General features: G+C 37.1%; 1 protein-coding gene across 2 annotated transcripts; it reads left to right on the top strand.

Moving 5' to 3' along the window:
- The first annotated feature begins 1,923 nt into the window (after positions 1-1,923).
- Positions 1,924-27,203, top strand: LOC140143067 (divergent protein kinase domain 2A-like). Of its 2 annotated transcripts, none has more exons than XM_072165117.1 (8): positions 1,924-2,079; positions 15,336-15,619; positions 16,651-17,348; positions 17,781-17,928; positions 20,778-20,903; positions 23,107-23,290; positions 23,878-24,111; positions 25,806-27,203. In XM_072165117.1, the coding sequence occupies exons 2-8, from the start codon at positions 15,518-15,520 to the stop codon at positions 25,958-25,960; spliced, it is 1,647 nt and encodes a 548-aa protein (XP_072021218.1). In that variant the 5' UTR covers positions 1,924-2,079; positions 15,336-15,517; the 3' UTR covers positions 25,961-27,203. The 2 variants fall into 2 exon arrangements, with proteins under 2 accessions (XP_072021218.1, XP_072021219.1); XM_072165118.1 differs by lacking the exon at positions 1,924-2,079 and adding an exon at positions 14,612-14,702.
- The last annotated feature ends 399 nt before the right edge of the window (positions 27,204-27,602 follow it).

Here is a 27,602-nt window from a genome sequence, read left to right on the forward strand (position 1 = left end):
CTACTGCTGATATCAGATAGTTTATCAATACCCACATCTACTGATGATATCATATCAGGTAGTTTATCAATGCTGATGTCAAGTTATTTAGGTATCAGATAGTATAAAATTGTGCCTTGTCTAATTTTATCTTCAGGATATCTGGCCAATCTAATAAAATGCTAAATATTTGAATTTTCTTTTCCACACTCACAAATCTACTTCAGACGCCAGATATGCTCCGCACATATCTACTATATAGACGAATCCAACGAGCCAAGTCATGGTCAGGATTTGGTCGGCCATGACGGGTCCCCGCATGCACCAAACTGGTGCATTGACTGCCCAATTGGGTGGATTAAAACCGCTTAAAATTCGATGTTAGATTCTTTTGTGTTGTACACTGTCATTATTCTTTTGTCTACGTGTAACACAGGTGATAGAATGCAGTTTAAAATACCCTCCAAGGCCGCATCGTTTCACAGTTTAGGTGAGATGGAGCCGACGGGGACCCAACTTTGGCAGCCATTGAGGTGTAGGAATGCGTGAAATTGGATTCGTCTATAGCTACACGCCACACCAGATAGTTTATCATGTCAATACACACATCTATTTTCTGACACCAGGTACCGATAGTTTATTAATAAACACATCTACCTCTAACGCCGGTGATTTGGGATGGGTCCCAATTTCCACTATGCAGAATTCGTTTAGGGCAAAATACTTTGCACGTGTTATTGAAATGGAGCATCATCGTTGGCCTAAATTGCTTCTAAACACGATGATTAGTTTAGACATTGAGCCCTCTAAATTGCGATACAAATTTTTAAATTGTGTTCAGAATATTTTAAGCAAATGCGACTTAAATGACGTCATTGATCGCGCAAAAGTGGGAATAGCTTCTAGTAATCCACAATGGGCTAAATCAATTAAAGGTACTATCTATAACATCTTTAATAATGAATGGAAAGATGATGTTAAATCTAAATCTTCTCTCATCGATTATTTGACAATCAAGAACGCTCCATGTATGGAAACTTATCTCTTAGATGAAATTGATTTTTATGGTGCTTGTCTCAAATTCAAGATTCGCTCAAATACACTTCCTTTAGAACGTAAAATTAGCAGATGGACTCCAGATAACGACGGTCACATGATATGTAAGCTTTGTAACATTGGTGTTGAAGATGTAAAGCATTTTCTTTTTACTTGTCATGCACTTAACAATATTAGAGCTGATGAATACTGTAAACTAGAGAATTAATTGATTAATTTAAATGGCCTTGATATATGGGAATTGTTTATTTCTGGCAATCTAGATGTAAAATTTAATCTTGCTCTTGGAAGTACAGCGACCACTTTACTAATGCTGATGATATATATGAAATTTTTGATAAATTCTGTAAATCTTTCGCAAAGAGAGCGTGGAAAGCAAGATCAGAATTGAAGACTACTGACAACTAATAATTGTATGTGCTAAATTCTGCGTTGCTTGTTTAATATAATCTATATTGTATATAATATTTTTATTGCCGTAAACCCACTTCAAGTCAACTTGGGTTCAGGTAGTTGTGTGTTTTCCTCATTCATTTGTCATTCAATATGTATTTCTTTTGCTGTACAACAAGTTTTACTTTTGACTTGTGCTTTTTTAAGTCACCTTTGTATAATATTTGTGTAATTTGCTTTGTTTCCTTTAATATCTTGCTTATGAACGCACCGCCGGATTGGCGTGTGCCACTGTTACAAAAGTGTATGTTCTAATAAATAAATAAATAAATAAATGATTTATTCAAGCTGGCAACACCAAATCAAACTCGTTAATACACTTGAAGATCGCTACAAACGGTGCGCTGTTTTCGCTTGCCTAGTGTGGTATTCGCTATGTGTAGAAGAGACGGAACTGGCGCCCTGTCAAAATTTCCTGATGTCACCAATCACCCACAAAACAACATTGACAACCTGAGCTGCGGCAAACCTTGTGCTTGTGCGTTTTATCTAATGCACAAAACCACAAAACGTTGCTTTGTGTAGGAAGTAAAACACTCTGCCACAGTTTGTGTGCGATCCTGAAAACACGGTAGAAGGAACCAGTAAACTGTAAGTCAGTCAGTCAAAGCTTTTTTTTCCCCAAATTTCTATGGCGTTCATGCACGTCGATGCACGGTTCAGTAAGCTTACAGTCACTGTGTAGCCTACAAGGAAGTACATAATAAGCTTATAATTATTCTACATTCATTGCATTGTGTTTACATGTTCTTGTCCTTCCTTGTTCATGTTGTGATACTGGCTAGCTGAATTTCTCTAGCTTTCTCCACTCCATACAAAAAATGCTAGAACATGGATGTATTGAAAAATGGGCGTTTCTTGGGGTTTTAATCATTCTTAATTTAAAGGGGCATTTCGTGATCCACAGCCTCATCCCCCACTTTTCTCAAAAAAAGTTGAGATTTTTATATCACTGGAAACCTCTGGCTACATAATGTTTATGTACAAAATATTTCTTGCAGATTAATTCGTTTTGCAAAGATATCGTGAAATTTGAATTTCGTTCTGGTGCACCAGAACGAAATTACAACGCATTGTCTATGGAGCAGTGTAATACACATAATCATGCATAACTCGCAAACGCAAAATCGGAATCAACTGAAATTTTGGGAATAGGCTTTTTTCGTATATATGTACTGAAAAATGTCATAAAAAGAGGATGCTAGGATCACGAAACACTCCTTTAATACATGTTATAGCCCGAGGTACTCACACCTCCGTCACTAGGATTTCCACTGGCCTTCTCCCCCTTACTGTGAGGAAGGAGCAACGTAGGGCCATGATGTGTCAGGCTATACATGTTATAGCTGCCTTGTGGAAGTACAGTGTTATAACCCTAACCATTCCCTAACCCTAAATCTAACCCTAACCCTAAATTCTCCAGAAGGCAGCTATTACATGTAGAAGTAAAACCCCCTAAGTTAAGGAATGCCGAAAAATGCAGGGTCCATCATGCTGAAAAATGCAGGGTCTATCAACCCGGCAGGATGGTCGGCAATAATACCCGAGAAGAAAGCTTAGCCTTAAGAGTAGTATTGCGTACCAATCAAAGAAAATCAAAAATATTTGGCAGACTTCAAAAAATGGAATTTCTTCTTACTTTATATCAGGATGCAACTTTGGTCAAAGTCTACAAAAATCAAAATTATTCCATCACTGCACCTTCGTTACCATAGCAACGGCCAAAACATCAAAATGACCGGTTTTAGACTATTTCGGCACTTTTACAAGGCTAAAAAAATAACAAGTTTCAGGATTCACCATATAAAGGAAAAATAGAAGTAAACCTTGAGAGTTCCACAACATAATTGGCAACATCTAAGCTTTCTAAAAATACAGTTGTTTTAACAAACAGTCTGTCCTACTTGGGATATTCCATTGTTTCAAATAGGGTGTTTTTCGTAATTTTTGACTTTCTGAAATATAGCAATATTCAATGAGCTGTAACCCCCAAAGTGGTGCTTTTTATATGTTATATTTTTTCAGTGTGGCTGGACTAGATAGTACTGTACCCAAATAAATAAAAAAAAGTTCTGGTAATTTTAATATAGACAAACAGTGTTGCCATAAAGATAGGTATTTTTCCATAAAATAAGAGTTAGACCAGGTTAAAAATGTTACCACACATGAAAGGAAACATTCTCACATAGTTTTTCTGGACCAGTTTTTCATGAGCAACAAGAATTTATGTTGTTAATATAAAAAGCATGTATTCTGAGAACTTCCTGTGAGGGCGCTTTATTCAAAATGGCTGCCAAAATCCAATGAAAAGCTACTATACGTTTAAAAAGGTCGCATAAAAGATAAAAGTGACTAGATTTCGGATTCGTATTGATGAAAGTAATGTATAACTATGTCAAGGTATTAATAGAATGGTACCAACAGGTCACAGTTGGGAACAGCTTTTCAAAATGGCCGCCAAAATCCAATGAAAAGCATATATATGGTTAAAATAGTCACTTATGAGGTATGATTGCAGTGGCGTAACGTCATAGGGGCACGAAGTTACATGGCCCCCAATCGATCTGAATTTTAAGAATCCCAAAAACGGACTGCCACCCATATTGGTTGGTGCCCCTCCCATATGATAACTGGTGCTACGCCACTGTATATGCTTGACCAGATTTTGGTTAAGCATTGATAGCAATAATGTAAATATCGTCAAGATATTAATAGGAAGGTGCCAGGAGGTCACAGCTGAGGGCACTTTTCAAAATGTCGGACCAACATAGTACACCGTTAAACTTAAAATAGTTACTTAAAAAGAGGTATAATTGACCAGATCTTGAATTAATATTGATCCCATTACAGTAAAATTAAGTCAATGTAATAATAGGAAGATACCGGGTCACAGTTGAGGTTGCCTTTCAAAATGGCCACCAAAAGAGCTGCATGATATCAGCCACAAAGCCACAGATAAAAGTGTTAAGAAAGAAAGTTGTCTTTGATAAGAGAATGTAATAGTTGTCTTTGATGAATCATTCATTAGTTGTCTTTGATCATTGTCACCTCTAAGCAAGTGTTTCAGAGTGCTATATAGCGAGCTACAAAGTGCTATATAGCGAGTCAAGATAGCTAATATGATCACCAAATCTCCAAAATGACCACCAGAGAATTGTCCCTATATGTATTGACTATTGACAAAGGGCAAGATATTTACTTCATACTCTTCTTGGTTTCACTGAATTCTTTTATTGTGTGTTTATCTTCGAGATCACTCACATCGATATCACTACATTAAGAAAATTATTCTTCATTATCTAGCCTATCTGAAATCAAAGCGGCATATAGGTCATATATATCTTCTTTTGTGAAAACGTTGCATTCTCTGAAAAGAAGATAGCTGCACTTTGAGTCTGCTAAAACCTTTTCCTTCTTTGACACCAATAGACTGCTTTGTTCTCGATGTTGGTAAAGAAACTGTTGAAATCACAAGACAACTGTGATTACCTGGCGATAACTTTGGATGTCATTATTGTCATACCTCTTGTTTGTCTCTCAACATACTTGATGCTTTATGTCAAGGAAAAATGCAACAATGATCAATTCTCTTGCATATAGGCCTACTGGCAAAAGCGAAATCCTCATACATGACTGGTAGGTGTAAATGTCCTGACTAAAGTCATCGGGTCAACGGCACATGCAATGCCAGTTGCCTCTGCTGTAACTTCAAGAAGCAAAGTTAAAAAGTGACACACTGGCCTATTCAAAACAACACGGACTAGACATCTGGTTTGAGAGTGGTAAATGGCTAATTTGTGTGTGCCTTTGATTTAAAAGAAAAGGAACAAAAGAAAACTGAAACAAAAGAGCTGACAAAAATACAAGTTATGAAAAGTACAGAGAAGTAAAAACTGAAATAAATATTGCTTTAAAATAAAGCTTCATCGAAGAAACTGTGTAGTCTCTTTGTTGTGCTTGTTGGAATCTTTTTGCACATCGTATAGGCCAATTAATATGTCACTTTTAAAACTGGACCTTCGTCTATTCAATTGCTTGTAACTTTTCTTCTTGAGGTCACATTGGATTCAATGTGGTGTCATAATGTGCAGGATTAGATAGTGCATCTATTACAAAAACCAATTTACCCCAATATGGTTAAGTTTTGAAATAATTGTGCTTATTTTTCCAAGTGTAACTTGGATCGGGGGGGGGGGGGGGCTCCCAACTTTAGAAGTGACGGTATGTGCCTACCGGTGTCATGCAGTAGGGGCCTATCGGTAACAAAGCGTTATTTTGAAAAAGGGGGTTAATGGGTATAATATTTTGAAAAAAGGGGTCATTGAGTATAAGATTTCAAAAAATGGGTTATCGGGTAGAAATTTTTGCAAAAAAATGGAGCAAAATTTGAAAGTTTTGACATTATTTTGTTGCATTTTGATGATGTTCTTCTAGAAAAAGGGGGCATTGGGTAGCCGCAGAACCAAAAGGGGGGGGTCATCGGGTATGACTTAAAAAAGGGGGGTCATCGGGTATGACTTTTAAAAAAGGGGTCATCGGGTATTAGTCGACTTTAAAAGAGGGTTGACAGGCACATACCGTCGCTTCCAAAGTTGAGTGGCCCCCTGGGGTAAGGATACTTTCTTAGTGCAGTACATTTAGTTAATATGTTGCCCTTTGTGAACATAAATTATTCCTGTGGACATTTTAGTGGTCATCTTGACTTGGTGACTCGTTCTTTTGCACCCTCAAAACGATAACTTAGAGGTGACAATGATTGAAGACTACGATTACATCAAAGACAACTATTTCAATGTTTCAAATATTTTTTTCAATAACATTTTCTGAGGCTTTGTGGCTGATTATACTGTACTTTGATAAATATTAATCCAAATTCAGTTCAATTATGCCTCTTAAGTGACGGTGTACCATATATATAAGCTTTTCATTGGATTTGGCAGCCATTTTGAAAAGCGTCCTCAACTATGACCTCCTGGTAGCTACCTATTGAAATCTTAATTTAGCGTTACATTACTGTCATCAATACTTAAACCAAAATCTGGTCAATTATACCTCATAATTGACTATGGTAACTTCGATATAATGCTTTTCTTTGAATTTTGGTGGCCATTTTGAAAAGCGTCCCCAACTGTGACCTCCTGGTACCTTCTTATTAATATACCGACTTATTTATACATTACTTTCATAAATACAAATCCATAATCTAACAGATTCTATCTTTTATCCGCCTATTTTAAGAGCATAATTGCTTTTCATTGGATTTTGGCAGCCATTTTGAAAAAAAGCGCCCTCACAGGAAAGTTTTCAGGATACAGGATTTTTTACCTTATACATTCTTGTTCCTCGGTTTCTCCTTTCATGTGTGGGACCTAGCTCATTTTAACCTGGTCTATTTGGCCGTTTTTCAGCATAGCTGTATGATAGGTAATAACAAGATGAGCAACAGCTTCACTGAGAGACGTTTTTCTGGCAACACTGTCATTAAAATATTATCAAATCGTGTCTCACTTTACGGTGTATTGATGCCAATTTCTTTTGGTACATTATCAACCCTAATCAGGATTTTCAGTGAAAGTAAATGCTCAAAATCCATATTTTTCCACACTACCTTATAATGTCAACAATCCTAAAAAGTTCAAAGTTTCTGGCAACACTGCTCTCCAGTAAAACAATTACCAGAACTTTTTTTTCTATAGATAGGTAGACCGATACCTTATCTACCTACCCTGCAAAAAAAAAAAAAAAAAAAGCACCACTTTGGAGGTTACGTCATTTTTAAAAGATCATTTTTTTCATAATTAAATTAATGAAAAACACACCTATTTTACAAAATGGTATCTACCATATTGAAATAATTAATTGTTTTGTTTACTTCATTTTTGGAAAGGACAAGGATGGATACTTCATTGTATGGGAGAAGATTATTTTAATTCACCTTCTTCATACAGAAATATGACCTAATATTTAAGCATTTTTCCATTTGTGAAAAGGGTAAAAATAGTGAAAATTGGGTCAATTCATATTTTGGCCGTTACCATGGTAACCATAGATGAAGAGGTAAAATTTTAACCAAATTTATACATGTTGACTCAATGTCTAACCATGTGCAATGTATAAAGAAAATCGATTTTTTGAAGTCTGCCACCACATCTTTGATTTTTATACACAAGGTCTCTTAATAATAATAACTTTTTTAACTACAGACAGTATCTACTCAACTGTTTTTGGCATGCATCGATTCCATAAATTATCAAGATTAATTTTTCATGATTGATTTAAAAAATTTCACATATTTTCCATGTCATCCGGATGACTTTCTATGGTAGGCCTACACCAATTTCGAATTTCGCCAAAAGTCATTATTTTGTCTTCACTTCCATGTTATGTGTTGGGAATGTTTTTGTTATTTAGAGGTTAATAACTGCGCATTGGTTATTTGGAGGGCATTGTGAAAAAATCTAAACATTTTGCCTTTGGAACGAGGAATATCCCGAGGGCGTGGCCCGAGGATATTCCGAGGTCCAAAGCAAAATGTTTTGATTTTTCACAATGCCCGACATATTACCGATGAAAAGTTATTAACCTCATTCATAACTGTCACTTTAATCTCTTCACCTTGCAAAATAACGCAAAAAATTTGCTCAAAAGGTTTATAAAAATAGATGATTTTTACATCTTCCCTTTCCAAAAATCGATCAGGCTAAAACAGGACGACCAATAACAAAAGTGCGTACCACAATCCTTGCAAATATGGTAACGCGCAATCCAAATACGGCAGTCAGCGCGCGCGCAGTTTGTTCGACGCACAACAACACACAAACGCCGGTCAATTGTGTGTGTCATTGGAACAATTACGCGTTTTGCGGTCAATTGTGAGATATTTATGACCTCGATTTGCGTTCGCGTTTTCACAAATAACTAATGTAATGTAATGTAATTGGATCGCATGCATCGCGTTTATAAATGAGGTTATGAATTAGTTAGCGATAATGACAGACCTAAAATGTGCCAAATAATAGTTGGATTGCAGATTAGAATAAATAGGATTTTACCATTCTACTTGAAAGATAAAGTGTGGGCTCCAAAACGCCTGCATTTTCACAAATGTATATGTTCTCAGACCTGCAGTGTTCAAAATTTCGGTTGTCGGTTAGCATGGAAAAAAGTTGCCGGACAACCATAAATCTGTACTGTAGCCAAAACTCACCTTTGTTCGTGTATCTTTTAGCCAGTGGTAATATTTAAAATGTGAAACTATTTTTGAATAAAATAAACGTGAAGCTAAACCAGTTTATGCATCACGGGGGAAGTTCCCTTTGCGTTCGATAAGTCATCGCTCGTTCACACAACAATTACTCGCGTGCGCACTGCGCAATTACAACTTCCGCATTACCCGAATGCCGATCGTGTTAAGCATGAACTGTACGGTACCGGTGTTATGAGTACACACATGGTTGTGGGGAAATTCTCACATTCGCGATTACCAGAGCAGTGTTGTAGTTGAGACCGGACTGTCCTAGACCGAGACCAGGCAGTCCGAGACCGGCTGGTCCGAGACTGAGACCGGTAGGTCCGAGACCAAGACCGAGACTGGACTTGAAAATAGATATCATCAATGAACAGTGGTCCCGCATATATTAAAATTTAGGGGTCAGGGGAACAAGCATAGGCCTATTTTGGTCGGTTTTATTGAGACTTTTTGTGCACGTGAAACGCGCAAAAAAAATTCAATATCAGACTATTTTAGCCGTAAATGAAGGTACGTGTATCTTCATTTTTGCATGTGTACTTCAGACCTGATATTGATGACCCAATATATTGGAAAATATCAGTCCGAGCAACTGGTCTAGATTTTTTTTTTTTTAATAATTTTTTTTCAAAGTTTTTTTTCGTTTTTGATGTGTCTCTGGACCTAGACCTAAATGCTAGGATCATGGTTGACCTAAAAAAAAAAAAAAAATTGAATTTTGCACATTGTTTTGTAATTTTAATATGAAAATTCAATGCATTTTTAAAATTAAAATTTTTTAAAATTTTTTTAAATTTTTTATTTTTTGCAATTTGGTACCCAGTTACCCGCTTGAAAAATCTTGGTACCAAGCACAAAATTACCAAAATCACACCCCTAGATACTGGCCAACAATCCATATTACTGTACACAGCATAAAAAGATTATTGTGGGCTGTAATTTTTTCGGAGGAGGTGGTCTCAAATATTATTTATTTGGGTTGTAATTTTTTTTCTTAAAATAAAGGGTCTTTGTTTCAGTTATCATTGCAATGGTAAATTTGTTTACTGCTATGATTGGTTTTTTTTTTCTCTTTTGCCCAAATTTGTTTCCGTACCCCCCCTCCCCAATCAGTGCTCGAAGAAAGGAGGAAGCCATTTTTCTTTTTTTTTCAAATGTGAGATTCTGATGGATAAACTCCCTAGAGTACCACAAAAAGACTTGGAAATGGTCCTTGTTCCTAATCAACTTATAAAGCTGTCCAATTTCAACACAAATTTTGAAAAATCAAAAAACAAATCTGACAAATCCCAGAAATTAAGGTGGGAGGGGAAGAGACCCAAAACATTAATTGTTTTCGGCCTAAACAGTAAACACCCTTAGCTACTAAAATGAAAGTTTCAAATGATCTCATTCACAGGCAGGCACTATAGTTGGAAATCACTCGGAATAAGGTATTATAAGTGTATTAGTTGAAGATGGTACATCCTCTATGTCTAGTCTGCTTAGCCTAGAGGCTTGTGTCAGTACAAGGCGTTAAAAGGCCTACTGTTTATCACAGCTCGCAAATACACATGTACATACAAGTACAACATCCTGGGGGCTTACTCATTGATAGTAAGAGGGTGTGCACAGCCTTTCAATATAAACCAGCTTGGTTGTTTTGCCAATAGGGAAGATGCCTAGTCATTGATAAAATGGGCTATTCCATTTAAAATCCACACTACCCCTTTGGAAGATTTTGGAAATATCTTCCACCGGGGGAGTATGAATTTCAAATGGAATGAACATATTTGGCAGCTCCATTTGAATTTCATACACCCTCTAAGAAAGATTCACCCTGAATCTTCCAGAGAAAGAGTTTGAGTTTCAAACGGAGCTGCCTGAATGTATTCATTCCATTTGAAATTTGTACTCCCTCTGTGGAAGATATTTCCAAAATCTTCCACAGGGGTAGTGTGGATTTTAAATAGAATGGCCCAATTGTCTACAATCATTCCTGTTCTTCCAAAATGGGCAGTTTTACCTGTAATTTTCATGTTTTCCATCCTGATTTGATCCAGGGGAGGTGGGGGACGGTCAACAATCTTGATTTGATCCAGGGAAGGTGGGGGGGCTCAACATTAGAAGTGGCGGGTATGTGCGAGAAGTAGGGGCCATTGTGTAGTCATGTGCAAAAGAGTGAAAAGTAGATGTTACATTGTGCTATTCCATTTAAAATCCACACTACCTCTGTAGAAGATTTAGTTATAATCTTAAGGGATCCAGAATGAGCGTTTATTGCGTTTCGACAGTATTTTTTTGTGGAACATGAGAGCACCTCAGACCTATCGAATTGCATTCTGAATACGAAGCATGTCTTTCTGATATCAAATAATTTTCATTTTTTGAAAATCACAATATAATACAAATTTTATGATAAATTATAAAAATTTGATATTTTTCAAATTTTGATATATAACAGTCCTCGAAGTAAATTATATAAATCTAATGATATATTCTTAAAGTGTATGTAGCTGGGAGGAAAAGCCGACGATCAATTGAAAATTTTGACCTTTCATATTGAAAATATGGATTTTTTTCCCAAAAAAGACCTAATTTTTTTGGGTGTTTTTGGAATAAAAATCCATATATTCAATACGAAAGGTCAAAATTTTCAATTGATCGTCGGCTTTTCATCCCACCTACATACACTTTAAGTATAAATCATCACATTTATAAAGTTTACTTCGAGTACTGTTAAATATCAAAAATATCAATTTTTAATGATTTCCCATAAAATGTGTATTAAATTGCGAATTTCAAAAAATCAAAATTATTTGATATCAGAAGGACATTCTTCGTATTCAGAATGCAATTCGATATGTCTGATGTGCTCTAATGTCCAAAAATAAATACTGTCCAAACGTTCATACCCCACCCCTTAACTTAACTTAGCTAACAGAGGGAGTACAAGTTTTAAATACAATATGAACAATTGGGAAACTTCCATGTGAAATATTCACTCCAGCTGTGTAAGATATAGGTAAAGCCATATAACAGGGGGAGTATGGGTTCAAAATGATTACTTCTGACCAATTACATTTGAAAAACATACTCCCTCGCTCTATGGACGATATTTACAAAATCTTCCACTCAGGGGTAGTGTGGATTACAACTGGAAGAACCCATTGGGATGCACTAGTTTATCATGCCCCAACAGATTTATTGCTTGATAACATAAATAAACACTTTTGAAATTATTTGTCAACGTTTCGTATTTACGAGTTTTACCAATGACAACATCAAATTATTTTTAGTAAATCTTGGCCAGACCCATTTCTCAAAAGGGTGGCGTAAACCCGGGCGAAAATGGTGTAGAGCTGTCAAATTTCTGTGCAGATTTCAAAATTACATGTAAACCACATTTTGTGCACGTTTGTACTTCATCACAGGTAGCAGACGACGCTATGACTCAAAATGAAATTACCATGATTACTGTAAAAGTGGAAATGTTTGCAGAACATTAATTTTCATGGTTTTTGCATTCAACACAGGCACCACAAAAATAAAAATATAGGAATGTACTCTATCTAGGTCTATACGCAAGTTTAAAACAAGTCAAAATCACTAATTTCAATTGCCAATTTCCTATATGAGTATGCCCAGTGAGGTTTATTTGCAAACTCTTTAGGATATGTGAATGTGTGCATGGCTGTCTTGACAACTGGTTTGTGAGGATAGAGTGGTGAAAGATGTCTGCCAATCTTGTGCACTTGTTGTCAGTCACTTTTTGAATGATGTGCATTTTGCAGTGATGAATTATTGATTGATGGACATCGGTGCAGAGGATTATTATTGATGGTAATTTGGCAGCCTATAACTATTTTGATAGATTACAAAGAAGGCTACTTGTATGCTTTCTAGCAACGGTTTTTAGCTTGTCCTAAATTGGATAAAATCAAGTTGATTACCGTTATGAGTGGGAACTTTGAAAAAGCTCTAGAGACAAGAGATTGTATTAGGGCTATAGCGGTTTACCGATCTTTCTAGCCCTCTTGGGCCTATATAAAACAAACTCACTTGGAGTGTTTAGTCGACGTATGGAGTCGCCGGCCTCGGGCCTGACGGCCCTGCGGCCTCGCTGTTTTGAGTGTTAATGTACAATTTTTAGTCTGCTGACGCAGACATTTTTACTAAAAAACAGTGAAGTGTTCAATTGGTTGAGTAGAAGATTATTTTGGAAATTTGGAAAGAATTTGAAAGTTTTGAAGGATTTCGAAACAAATTAGGCTTTAGAGCCTTAAATATTTGGATGGTTTATTTTAATAAAGACAATGTTATATGCATGTCTGAAGTAATACTACTAAGTTTCGAGAGATATAAGTAGTATTAGGTTTCTTAATTTAGATAACCGAGACATGGATCCAAGTTCGGATTCTATGTTTATATAATGTATGCACACTTGCATGAGAGATCCGAGAGGATATTCGTCCGGTTTGATTTCACGGAATCAAATTAAGTGTTCAACATGACCATATATAGCTATACTACTATTCAATTCAGAAGATATAAGTGGTATATTTTGTGAAACACGTATACTTTCCTTAAACATGTTGAAGAAAGTAGTGTTTTTGTTTTGTATCAAGATTCGTTTAAATTAGTTTCACAAGGTGAGACATATTTTGGATATTTTCTTTTATAATTTACCCCTTTGTGGTTCTGATTTTGGACTGGAGGCAGGTTTCTTCCAGGGCCCGTAATTCTTCTAATATTGATGGTAATTTGGCAGCCTATAACTATTTTGATAGATTACAAAGAAGGCTACTTGTATATCATGTATTGAGCCAATCAGAGATATGGTAAAGAACAGTGGTGGCACCAGGATTTTATCTGGAGGCACATGACAGGCAAAAGAGTGTGCAGGGCCTAGATTTCGTGCCAGTTTGCGAGAATCAAAAACCATCCGAGTCGCTTCACTTACTGTATGATTCAATGAAAGAAATTGATTCTCGCAACAAATGTTACGAGAATCATTACGAGAATCGATTCAGTGATTCTCGTCGAATCTGAGACCCTGGTGTGGGAGTGTATGCTCTTGGGGGTGTGGGGCAGGAAGAATTAGGAGGGAGGAAAGCCAAAAAGTGGGAATGGTAAATTCCCCTCATGGTGCTGCTACTGAGTAAGAATTTAGCAAAAAGATCTAAAAGCTCTATTTTGATTGGTTCTCAGATGATTATATCATGTGATCAACCAATCAGGGGCTTTGTATAAAGAGAAAGGCAGTAGACTAGTGCCCATGGGGTTAAAGTTCCTTAGCACTGGATAAGTGCAATCTGTTACATTATAAAATGGTCCATTGCAGGGATTTGGGCGTCATGCTTGTAATTTGACAGCATCCTGAATAGAGGGAATTAACTGCCTAGAGGTTGGGGTGGGGGTGAGTAAGTTTTAAAGTGTCTGCTGGGTGCACTAGAATTTGAATTCCACAAGACTTCCTTCTATAATCTGTGGCTGCACTGTGGGTTGGAGCAGTTTTATGACAAGCAGTTTAGCATTATGTTGATAGACGACCGTCATTTTATGCAATATTTAAGCTTCCTTAAGGTCAGTTTATTGAGTGAATGAACGCCCATACAGGACAGGTCATTTAGAGTCAGGAAAAATAGAAGCTGCTAGAGCTGTGATGACCAATTAATGCTGAAAGGTGACTGTCAACTTTGGCTGCACTTTTACACTTACGAGATACAACTTGTTGATGTATGGAAGGTGAACATATACATGATTTACTGATAAGTGATGGATCGTATGACCTTAAGGAAACTTAAATATTGCATAAAATGACGGTCGTCTATGACGATCGTATTTTACCGTACATCATTCTGAAATTTCTACATTTTTTTTGTAGAATCATCATGAAAATGGTTGAATGACAATGTAAAGTTGCCCACCATTGGAGTGAGTTGTTGTGTCTCCGGATATATCGACTGCTCAGTGCAAGAAGTAGGTAAGTGCGATAGCTGCCATGTGTAGATGAGTATATATACTGTGTGTAAAGTGCCATAATGTTCTCAGGGCAGCTATTGCACTTACCCACTTCTGGCACTGAGCAGTCGATATATCCTGAGACATTTTGGCAATTTACACACAGTATATAGATGAATCCAATTTCACACATTCCTACTCCTCAATGGCAGCCACAGCCGCGACTGGGGACCCAGCTATCTCACCTAAAATGTGAAATGATGCGGCCTTGAAGGGTATTTTAAACTGCATTCTATCACCTGTGTTACACGTAGACAAAAGAATGATGACAGTTTACAACACAAAAGAATCTAACATTGAATTTTAAGCGGGTTTAATCCACCCAATTGGGCACTCACAACACCTGTTTGGTGCATGCGGGTACCCAAATATGGCCAACCAAATCCTGACCATGACTTGGCTCGTTGGATTCGTCTATAGTCATCTACACTTTCCTCCCTCCATCTACACATGGCAGCTATTGCACTTACCCACTTTTGGCACTGAGCAGAAGATATTACAGAATATTGCTGATACCTGAATCTTAATTCATAACAAAATATTGACCAAATCTTAAAATTCTGATTCATATATTTACTTTTTTCTTTATCTACAGGAAAATATTATCTCAGGTCACAAAGATGATTACCGGGATGATTACTTGGATGATTACTTGGAAAACGGATAACGCCTGAGGGAGCATTTGCTTCAGTTTTTGTAACCATAAAAAGTTTTCAAGTGACAAGACTGATTAATGTCCTGAAGTTTGACTGTTGTTACCATCCCGATCGGGTCACCATGAAGGTACGGGTGATCTGCTACCCAAGAAAGCTTCTGGCTTGCTTTGGATTTCTGAGCGTGGTCATCATTGTGATACAAATATCGGGATATGGACTGAAGGTAAGTGTTTAAGGGCTCATATTGAAATTCCCTTACACAGGAAGGTGTGTGCCATCCTGCAGCTTTCCTGTGCTAGCCTTTTTTTTGTTAAAATCCTGTGTGATTATAACACTGCAATTACCCACTTAAATTAGGAGCGCGCTTTCCTGGGTTGTGCGATGAGCCGATTAGTTCAATTAGTTCAACAATCAATAAAATTGCCTGTCTTTGATAAACTTTTATTATAGTCCAACCGTTATGTTTGTAGTGGGCGGAGTAAATCTTCCCATTCGTCATGGACCACTTCAAAAGGCAGGGTGTATCACTGATGCATATAATCCATCCGTTTTATGACCGAGCTTTCCTGAGGCGTGCGCTTAGCGAGGGGAATGCTGCCTTCTTTCTGTGTGAAAACGTGGTAGGGTATTTCAATATGAGCCCTAACCCAAATCCTTCTCCCCATTCCAGATAAATATAGCACTAATGTTTTGGGATTTTTGGTTAGTTGAAACACGTCATCATCACATCAGCACCTCATTCGCCGATCAATCGTGTGTACAGCGTAGCATCATGTGACGCAGTCGTGATTTTACGTGATCGGTCGGCCAATACGAAGGAATTTTGCAAAAGATAATATGTGTGTGTTCTTTTCAAATTGTTTGAAGTTGAAGTAAAATAGATATGTGGTATCATGACTATTTGGGATCTTTTTAGAACCATTTTTCCCTCCAACTTTAAAACTCGGTTGAGACCATTTATTGATTGTCAGTTTCATCTCGGGCATAAACAAGCACTAAAATATATTTGATTCGGTAATAAATGAACCCCTAAATTAACCTTATGCAGGCATGAGAAATATCAGGTTTAAACCTGAATTCAGGTTTGTCCAAATTTTCGCACTTTCTTTTAATTTCAGCCCGTTTTTGGCCTTATACCCAATTTCACACACTTTTTAAGGTTTTTTCAAACACTTCAGGTTTTTTCATGGATAATCATTCTCATGCCTGTTTCTGAAGCTAAAAATTTATTTTCTTTTAATTCTACTTGCGCAGGATTTGGAGAAGAGTGGAAAGGACCACATCAATTTTGCATTACCGACGCTGAGGAACGCGATAAATGGACATGATCGCAACGCATTTCAGAACGCTCTGAATGATGGCGATAGTTTACCCGGAAAACAGGAATATACAAGGACTGACCATGAAAGAATCGACGAAATGAAACCAAGAAATCATATCGCAAATGTTTTTCTTGCCAATAACAATAAGGTAGATGGACTGCAAATTCAAATGCCACTCGGAAACAACATGGCCGCCGACCCTAGCAACATTCCTAGCCATAGATACCATGAGGTGCCACCTGTGTTCTTAGAGGAGGACACCTGTCCAGCTTGCTACGGGACGTCCATCTGCGACCAGTTTTATGCCGGTCACATCAAACTGGACACGGAAACGGAAGGTTTGGCCAAAACTAAACATGTCTACTTTGGGTACTGGGAAGGTTTCCGTGGTAACTTTGATGAGCTGCCGTTACCTGTTGTGGTAAAAAACTCATCAACGATGGAGAGCTGCTTGCATTTGAAGACTTTCTATGCAATAAAACTAATTCTGATAGTAATGAAAAGACTATCGGTTGCGATGTTGGAAAAAAAGATTATGCACACCAAACTAGCGAGTAATTCTGTTTTTCAGATGAAATATGTACGGGCTGAATTCTACAAATTTGCTCATAACCATGTGACATCAGTGGGGTATGTTATTAATATTTTAAAGGATTGCAATTTGCCATCATGGCTTATGCCATATGACTTATGCCATGAAATTCTTTTGGAATCGGATTATGTCATAGTGTTTTTTGAGAAGAATAAGTTGGCATAAGCCATGATGTGACATTGTTTAATACCTACAAATCTTTTAATTCTGCATACATTTTAAAGGCACTTCATAAATATATTTATGTATGTATGCATGGATGCCAATTTTGAGTAAAATCTAACATGGATCATTTGATGTTATATTATATATCAGTCCCCAAAAGGCCAGATTGGTGGCCTTTTTGGTAAATCCCATAATGAAAATACTGAACTCACCGATCGGCTCAGTCGGTATTATGTGGTATATTCTCGTATCACAATCAAACCCATCCAATATTATATAATTTCTAGCTTGTTTTTTCTTTCCAGACTTGCGATGTGTGCCAGTCAGCGTCTCCTTGACAACCTGACCAAGATGTATGACATCTCTACTAATCAAGACACAGTGGATCAATCTCCCGATGTGGCCATGTTAGCAACGGCCTTTGTGCTCAATCCCGAAGCACTAGTCATCAAGGTGAGTTCAAATCGGCTATTCCAGTTGAAGCGCACATCCCCCCTGTGGAAGATTTAGCTAAAGTTTTCCACAGAGGGAGTATGGGTTTCAAATAAAATATACAATTGGGTTACTTCTATTTTAATACTCCAGTTGTCACAGTGGAAGATATAGGAAAAGCTATATACAGGGGAGTATAGGTTTTAAAGTAAGTAATCCTAGGAAATTCCATTTGAAAAACATACTCCCTCTGTGAAAGGGGTAACCTACAAAAATGGGAATAGTACACTGAACAAGTGATGAAAATCATTAAGTACTAGACAGACAAACCCTTAACCAAATAATGACAAGGGGAATGGGGTGGGGGGGGTCATAAAAGTTTTGATGACCAAAATGTAGGAGTCACAAGATGACCACGGATTAGGGGGTAAGGTGTATCGGAAGTGGTGGGGGAGGGTCAAAAAAATTTGTTGCCAAAATAGGGGGGTTCGCAATTTTATTGGCGCCGACTTTTTGTAAATTTTGGACTCCCCCTTCCGAAGAAAATGCCAGCCCTCCCCAAGGAATTAGATAACAAATGTAGGCACAGAAGTAGGTCAAGTTCGATAGCAAAAACTACATGCTACATTATAACTAAGAAAAAATTTAAGTAAAAACTAGTAGCAAGTTCAAAATGAACTCAGTAGCAAACAAGATATCAAGCTCAGAGCAAAATAAGCTGTGTTTTCACTCAATGAAAGGCTGTTTTTTTATTCTTCTTCTTTCATTTTGTCCTGCTCAGTTTTCTTCCAACAGTATGATATTTTAAAGTCTTGTTAATACAAACATGTATGTAGAACATGACCCACATAAACATTAAATTTGCATTACAGCATCATGCTCCACTAGCAGTAGCAGGAAGCAACAATGCGTCATTGTAGATCTCAACTTTCTGACCCGTAACAAAGTCTGGCACTTTATCAGATGTGCTCCTTTCAGCCTTTCAGGGAAATTTTTACCAAGAATTGATTGATTTATGCATCCTCCCCTTTTTCTGGCTAATAAATTATTTTTTTTATATTTGGAATAATTATTTAACCTGTAAAAGTACGGAAGAATTAAATACTTTGTTTTTGTTTTGTTTAAGTATTTAGTAAACTAGATGAGTCATATTCTTGTGGTTCTTATAGAGAAGTTTATATTGATAGTAAAAGGTTTGATGCTGTAAATTCCAAGTGCTTCTTTCTTTTTTTTTTTTTTTTTTTGGGGGGGGGGGAGTAGGGGGTAATTCAACTATTTTGATTCAAATAGTTAAATCATATAAATTGATTAGATTCCTTCACTTACTTTAACCTTCTTTTACTTTAACCTTCAAATCAAGAATCGTAAGGAAGTGGTGTAGCCAGGGGGAGCGGCCCCATCTGTGAGTCTTTCCCCTCCCCCGTGTGAGGCCTTTTTTGTAATTTTTAGTCCATTTTTGACCATGTTTGTCAAAGTTTGCCCCTCTGGAAATATGCCTTGCCCCCCACCCCCCCACCCCCACCCCCACCCCTCCCTCTGAAAAAGTCATGGCTATGCCACTAGTAAGACACAACAAAAGACCAAACCTGGCAGTGAAAATGTATATATTCAGCAATTGTTTTACCAAACATGAGTGCAAACCATGACTCAAAATACATGAGGGCTATGGACAATTTACTTCTAGCTTTCACAAAATAATGTAATGCACTAAGCACACTTCCACATTATAACAATTTTGATATTCTAAATTTCCATGTTTGTAATGCATTGTTTCTAGGGATCTCTCATAGACAGGTTGTCAAAACCCGAATAAATCAAATCAAATCAGCACATCTCCTAAGGCTCCCAGTACTATATCCTTAATACTTAGGGACACACTTTCCAACCTATTCATGAGTAAGCTTAATGCTCTGCGTGCTAGCCATAGGCCTCAACATAAAAAGTCCCCAAGTTTTGAGATTTTTTGTCAAAATATCAAGAGCTATCTTAAGAACTACTGAACCAATACTAGGCTTGTTTGTACTCATTTTAATGCATTTTTCATGCTGATTCCAAATATGGTCATGAAAATTTACATTTCTGAAATTTTTGAATTAAAAAAATTGAAACATGTCGCCTGCAGTCGACACCCGAGAGTTAAAGTTTTGTAAATTCACTTTGATCCCGATTTATTCCCGATTCTTGAATAGTTTTGAGGACAATACATTCCAGAAGTAGTAAGGTACATGCCCAAGTATTATGTAGAATGTGGTCTTAAGTTTGGTAAATGTGCACTTTGTTTATGATTTTAACTGATTTTCATACAGTTTTGCAGACAGTACATTCCATTTGTAGCGAAAGTAATATGGAGAGCGTGGTTGTAAAGTTTTGTAAATTCACTTTGTTTCTTATTTTTTTTTACTGTTCAGTCTCTCCAAATACCATTGGAGAGTTTTATTTATAGTAATTTAAAGGGCATTTCATGATCCACAGCCTCATCCCCCACTTTTCTCAGAAAAAGTTGAGAAGTTGAAAACCTCTGGCTGCATAATGTTTTTGTACAAAAAAATTCTTGCAGATTAATTTGCTTAGCAAAGATATTGTCATTTGAATTACATTCTGGTACAAAAATGTATACCAGAATGTAATTCAACACAGTTGCCTATGGAGCACTGGTAATACACATAACCATGCAAAACTTGCAGACACAAAATCGGAATTGACTGCAATTCTGGGAATCAGCTTTTTTTGTTGATATCTACTGAAAAGTGTCACAAGAAGAGGATGCTAGCTTCACAAAATACTCCTTTAAGGCCACTGACCCATATCACATACATACAATATAGACAACAGTAGAGACAATACAAATTTTATTTTTTTCATACATACAGTTTTGCAGACGATACATTCCAGAAGTAGCGAAATACATGCCCATTTACTATGGAGAGTGTGGCCGTATGGTGGTGGTGGAGCCTGGAGGAACGTCACTTGAACACTATCTCAAGGAATCGTGGCAGGTTGGTATTTATTTTGAGGGTCTAAGCGCTTTTTTAAGAGGGGCCGATCTGTAATAGCTGTCTGGTGTCATATCTGTGAAATATAGAAATTGTCTAATGACTAATGGCAGCTATTGCAGATATGGCCTTCTTGCTTTAAACCCTTGGTATCCCGGTGGGTTCAGTTTGTATTTAAAGGTAGGACATATGACCGTTCCAGGATTTGAAAATGACCCCTATTTCACGGGGAATCGAGGACATTTACAGCAATTTTACCCCCTATTTTGCGCGAAATCAAGGAAAATTTGCCCCCAAATACCTCCCCTATTTTTATCATTTTGAGGACGCATTTTCATTTCACCCCCTTATCACGAGGAATCAAGGACATTTTTCCGAAATAAATACCCCTATTTTTACCATTTCAAGGACGCTTTTGATTTTCCCCCTATTTCACGGGGAAATGAGGACAATAACGAAAACAGTAGAGATAAAACATGGACGAAAGTCCTAGAAGTACACCCTATTTTTCATTTCAAGGACAATTTTGCTCCAAAACACCCCTAATTTGGACAATCGCGAACAATTTTGTCCTCGAAAATTCCAAATACATTTCTTGAAAAGTACCCCTAATTGGAACCATCATGCGTACACATTGTCAGTGAAGACTGAACCCTTGGTATATTTTATTGATGTTTTTGTATCACTGTGTTTAACAAAAAAAAATATAGTATAGGGGCCATGCAGCCGAAAGGGCTCTATTTAACAGTTTCGTAGCTAGATGTGTCAAATGGACAAATCATATATCAAAATGTTCAGAAGAGTCTGGAGAATCTTTTCTGCCATGTTGTTAACTAGGATCTGAAACATGCTCATCTGTCAGTATGCAGTTCTTTAACCCCAATAGGCTTCTACATGCATAGAATAACCTCTGAGTGTGTTGGGTACAAACACTCATACTCCACAACTTGAGGCCAAATTGTGAGCTATGGTTGTTGAATGTAGCTTATTGAACTTTTCCATCAGAGGTGATATCATTGTAGCTGATAGTGAGTCCAGCATGAGTGCGAACACCTAGCAAGCACTGGGATCCACAACATGCTCATCTATCAGGGCACAGTTCTTTACCACCAATACATTTGCACATTCATTGGATGACCTTTGACAATTTGGGTACAAAAACTCATACTCTGCAACTTGAGGTCAAATTTTGCACTATGAGTGTTTAATTGAGGTTATTGAACTATGCCATTGGGATGAGGCCATTGTGATTCATAGTGAAGGGTCTACTTACAAAGGATTTCCACTGGTTGCCATGCCAATGACGTGAGTGTAGGCAACGGATTAACATGTTTTACGTCTTTCAGCAGGTATCTCTTGATGCATCAAAGATGGTGTTAAATTTGGATTACCTATTTGACGTAATTAGCACACCTATAATTAGTGCCACATTTTACACTTTTTAACTTCAACCTGTGTAAATTCTGGTGAACTACTCCACCATTCCAGAATAATACAGCACAATTTTTTTTAGGTTGAAAAAAATATTGTCAACTTCTGCCAAATGAAACACAGTTTAATCCTAATTATTCAATTTAGTACTAACTGGCAATAAATGTTAAATTTCACTATTTAGCCAGATTTATGAAATTTATTTGGCCAAAAATCTGCATTTGTAGAGTGTTTTTCACATGCAAAGACTTCTACAAAGACTAATTTCAATTTATGCATTCTAATTATTGGAAAAGACATGTTTCATTCTTATAACCAATAATTTAATTTAATTTAATTCTGGCATATAATCAAGATTTTGAATGTTTAGACTTGTTCCAAGTCTCTGATTTCTGTGAATTGATTGTCAAAAACATGCCGAAAATGCATGTTTTTGCCTCTTTTTTCAAGAAATTAGTAAAATGTTGAAAATTTTCTTTTATCTCCAGTTAATGCTAAATGAATGATTAGGATTGAGCTATATTTCATTTGGCAGAACTTGATAATTTTTTTAATCCTACAAAATTAGTGCTGTAAAAATGAAGTTGTTATATCCCTGGAATATTGCCAAAGCCATGCAATGGCTTTGACCTATGTTTTACCATTCTTTTTTTTTTTTTTTTTTGTATCTTAACTGCAACATTGTTTTTCAAACTTCAAACATTTTTTGCAACATTGTTTTTATGAACACAAAACTTCCAAATGTGTTTCTTTTGTTTTGTTCAATCGTCCACAGGTTCGAGTAGACCTAGCGTTGCAGATACTCCAGATGGTGGAAGACTTCTTGACAGCGAGTCCATCGTGGATGCTATTCTTTGTAGATTACCGCTTTGATAATCTGTGTGTGTCCGAGGATGGCAAGATTCAACTGATTGACATGGAAGATGTGGTGATTATTGATAAGGAGGAGATCAAAGCAAGTTAGTTTCAGTAGATGTTGTCTCGCCTGAACTATATGTAGAGACTTAATGATCACTATGGTGGGGGTGTGTGGGGGTGCCTGTGTGTGTATGTTCGGTAAAGCTTGTGAACATGTTATCTTGAGAACCGTAAGTGCTATGATGACGAAAGACGAAACTTGGTAGAGGGTAGTATGACCAGAGGGTCTCGACCTGATTAGATTTTCAGTGCAAAATATGGCAATTGAATACCTACTTTGCATAATTTATGCGTATCAAGCAAAATACCTTGTGAACAGATTATCTGGAGATCCGTATGAGATACAATGACGTAACTTGGTCGGGAGTAGCACGGCCAGAGGTTCATTTACAAAAGATACTACATTTGTAGTTTGTGAACGTTTCTTGATTATTTGTTAAACATGTCAACATCAAAAAAGCATTAACACAAAAATCCTGGCAGCAGCCAAAAAAAAAGTTTGGAGCAGGGATGCCAATACTATTGTGCTTGGTCAGCTAGTCTACTTGAAGTTCCTGGGGTTTTGGACCAGGCTGTGGTTGGAGGGAAATCTCTTCATGATTTTCTGGTCTTTTCTTTTGTGTTTCAGTGGAGAAGCGCCACCCCACCCCTGTAGTCAACATCTCATGCAACGAAGAATGTCTCTTCAGCAAGGGCAGAAGCATCTATGAGGATCCCATACATCAGTGTGGTAGAATGACAAGTTTTGCTTCACCAGTGATGCATATGTTGGTGTGTCAGAGACTGTTATCAGACTTGGAAACCACCAAATACATCAGAATGTTTGACAAAAATCCTAACAGGAGCAAAGAGGACCATTTAGGTAGGTTTTAACCCCCATGAGAACTATGTGCTGATTTGGCCAAAATGTATATTGTGTTCAATTTTGAACCAATCAAGGAGGGTATTAACGCGGCTGTGTACTCAAGACGTTGTTTCTTTCGCAAAATTGAGCTTTTTTGATATTTGTTACTTTGTTATGTTTTTTATAAATACAAGGAAAGAAAATCCGGATTTATAAACTCCAACTGCGCTATTTTATGGATTTTATTTCACTATTTCATTCGTGTTTGCAATTTTAAAAGAGAGAAAACCTTTGTTGTATCAGCGGGTGACACGCGCATAACAACGCATCGCGCCTGCGTATCGCAAGCAATTTGTTAACGCACAGATACGCTTACGCATACGCCGACGCTTATCTGCATGCGTGGCGCATCCTTTGGAAACACTAATTTCAAGTGGTCAAATGGCTCCGTTTTAGCTGATAAAATGTGGGTTTTTTCAAGTTCTTTTCCTCGATTTGAATATCAAGGTATGAATGGATTTCGCTCAAACTTCTCAACGGGCTGTGGATTTACCCGATGTTCACATAATATAAGGTAGAAAAACGAAAACTGCCACATTCTCCTGTGAGATTCGATGAAAGGGCAAAATGTGACCACTTTCAACTTTAACGGCCATTATTTCAATGTTCATTTTCTCGGTAAAATGACGATTTAGGTACTACGATAACTCAATAAATACAGCATCTATAGGTAAGCAAATATGATCATCGTAAAAAGCATGATCGACTCAAGAAACGGTTTTCTCATTTTTTATATTTTGGTCTATTTCCGATTTTAGGCATCATTTTGTGCAAATAGGCGCTTGTGAATTTTAAAAGTTCAATTTGATGCCTTATATGGTCAATATCTCAAAAACTAAGGCCAATATCAAAAAAATAAAAAAACCGTTTTGGAATGGAGCCTCAAGATTGAGCTAAAAACAAAATAAAAATATTTTGGAAAGAGTGTTTTTTTGTTATGATGTACCTAACAAATATTGCCAAAAACTCACTTTTTTGTGATTTTCTTCATAATTGTTGTTTTTACCCCAAATCTGTATTTATATTAAGATTTATTGATGTCTTGCCTTTATAAAATGTATACTTTTATATGTCTTATGCGAATAATTACAAAGTTATTGCACTTTTACTACATGCATGTCTGAGAGTACACAGCCACCTTAATAAGATCATCTGTAAATGCAAGTTTGACCATAAACAGTGCATAGCTTAGTCATAATTGGCAATTGAAATGAGCATTTGAAATGAGCATTTCAAGTTATCAACCAATCAGAAATGCTGTTGGATGACCAGTAGTGTCCAGGGGGTTAAGCGCTATATATAGCTTGGTATAGATTGTTCAGGTTGGAAACAACAGGATCAGGATGTTGGATAAAAATCCTGACAGGGATCAAGAGAACCATTTAGGTAGGTTTTAAGTTATCTATAGTAACAATATATCAAAAGAATATACAAATAATACATTATGGTTCTATGGGGGGATAGGTCTGGCTTCAGGGTAATAAGATTGTAGCCAGCCCCTTGGGAAAAATAGTTGCCCAATTTCCCCATTTCTTCTCCATCCAAACCAAGAAAAGATCACCAGCACTGAGGCTCGTACTTAGTTGTATAATTAGAATTTTGTTTTACATATTCACCATGATGTAAACTTATTTTATGACCCTCTTTTTCAGTTGGCTTATTACACGATATTCCGGATGAGTTAGAACCCAAATTGTCAGAACTCTTGTATGAGTGTGTGTTCGAATCCAAGCCAGGGAGCCGTATGTATGCCGTCAAAGCTCTAAAGATGCTACTAGGTATTGTAAAGAAGAGTTTCAACCACTGAACTGTCAGCATGTCAGCTCTGAGGACAGTTGTGTTCATCACTAGTAAATCAGTCCTGAAGGTAGGTCAATTGACCTTTTCAGTAAATCCCATAATCCTTTGCGAGTAGAGCTGAGATGTCATCATTTGACGTCACGCCGATGCGCACACTGTTGCTGCGCACTTCACGGCTTTAAAATGCGCAGAAGCGATGTTCACAAAATGATGTGTGCATCGGCGCGATATGACGTCAAATGACAACATCTCAGGTCTATTCGCCAAGGCTCGTGGGATTTACCGAAAAAGTCAATTCAATCAGGCGAGATGTTGGAACAATATATATGGTTGGATAAATGATGACAAAGCCAGCGGTTTTACCATATTTTGGAGTTGACTGTTCCCTCGAGGAAAATAATTCAGCTATTGGTTGCTGCCTTTTGTCAAATGCAATTTTGGAGCATAACCTTACAGTGCACAAGGGTGCATACTGTCATCTGGCAGCTTTGTTTTGAATATTGGAGTATACAAACCGTCCTGTGTACAAACATTTTTGTCTGCTTACTTTGCACTGAAACTTTCATGAGTGTGTAAAATTGGTATAGTGTGCAATTTGTTTATAATACAAGGTATATATCAATGAATTTTGTGATTTGTGTAATTCATATCATCTGGTGTTTCTCAACGACTACATCAAACAAGGAAAACAATATTATGACATTATTATGATTATTGATGACAATTAGAATGCAACATTACCTCAGTGCCTATACGTATAGGTCTGTGTTTAACTGGTCGCAGTATCGAATTGCACACGCTAACATTATCACTCCGAATGTATACACACACGTAACAGGATTTGTTTTCTTTTTCGGTACACTTGCGACACAAACGTGGAAAACCGCTGATGTGGAAAACCTCAACGTGGAATGAAGTATACCTTGTGATAGCCATTTACCGCATTGCATCATTCTATACTTTGATCAGCTCGTAATCGGCGGGAATTATTAGGCTTTTACCACTACGCCGAAAAGTAGACCCACGTTAAGAAGGATATAATTTATCTGCCTGGTCGGTATTTTGCGTGTTAAAGGAATTAGACAAAGTATAGGACTTCAAATAACAATTTGTAATACTTCTGGCAAGATGTCACAAGACAATTCTTCAAATAAAATATATTGATATTAATCCGCGATGTTTTAAGGCCCGCCGATTACGAGCTGATCAAACTATAGGGCAAAGCGATTTTGGAGTACATACATCAGACTTTGGATTAAATATCAGATTATGTTGTTCAAGTCCAAAGATTTACTCACGTTTTAGACGTTTCATCTTCCGTCCGGAAGACTTCATCAGTAATGCGCCGATCCAGCCGCTGCACCACCTCTGGTCCTCCTACTCTCATCCCCAGGGTGTGTAGTTGTTTGCAGTAGCTGATCGTATACATGACTCAAAGAATAAGTTCCTTCATCGCGATTGATGACGTTGTCCCCCCGCTTTCTGATCCACATGGCCTCTCTGATCCACCGTGTTTGTTTACATGAGTCTTTATCGACGACTTTGGCCCCTTCCCAATTAATCACATGGTTTTGCTGTGAAACATGGTCTGTAATTGCTGATTTGTTTATTTCCTCCACTGAGTCCTTCCTTACCGCTTCGGGTAAATT

Source organism: Amphiura filiformis, chromosome 20 (assembly GCF_039555335.1).
Source record: "Amphiura filiformis chromosome 20, Afil_fr2py, whole genome shotgun sequence".
Taxonomy (NCBI): domain Eukaryota; kingdom Metazoa; phylum Echinodermata; class Ophiuroidea; order Amphilepidida; family Amphiuridae; genus Amphiura; species Amphiura filiformis.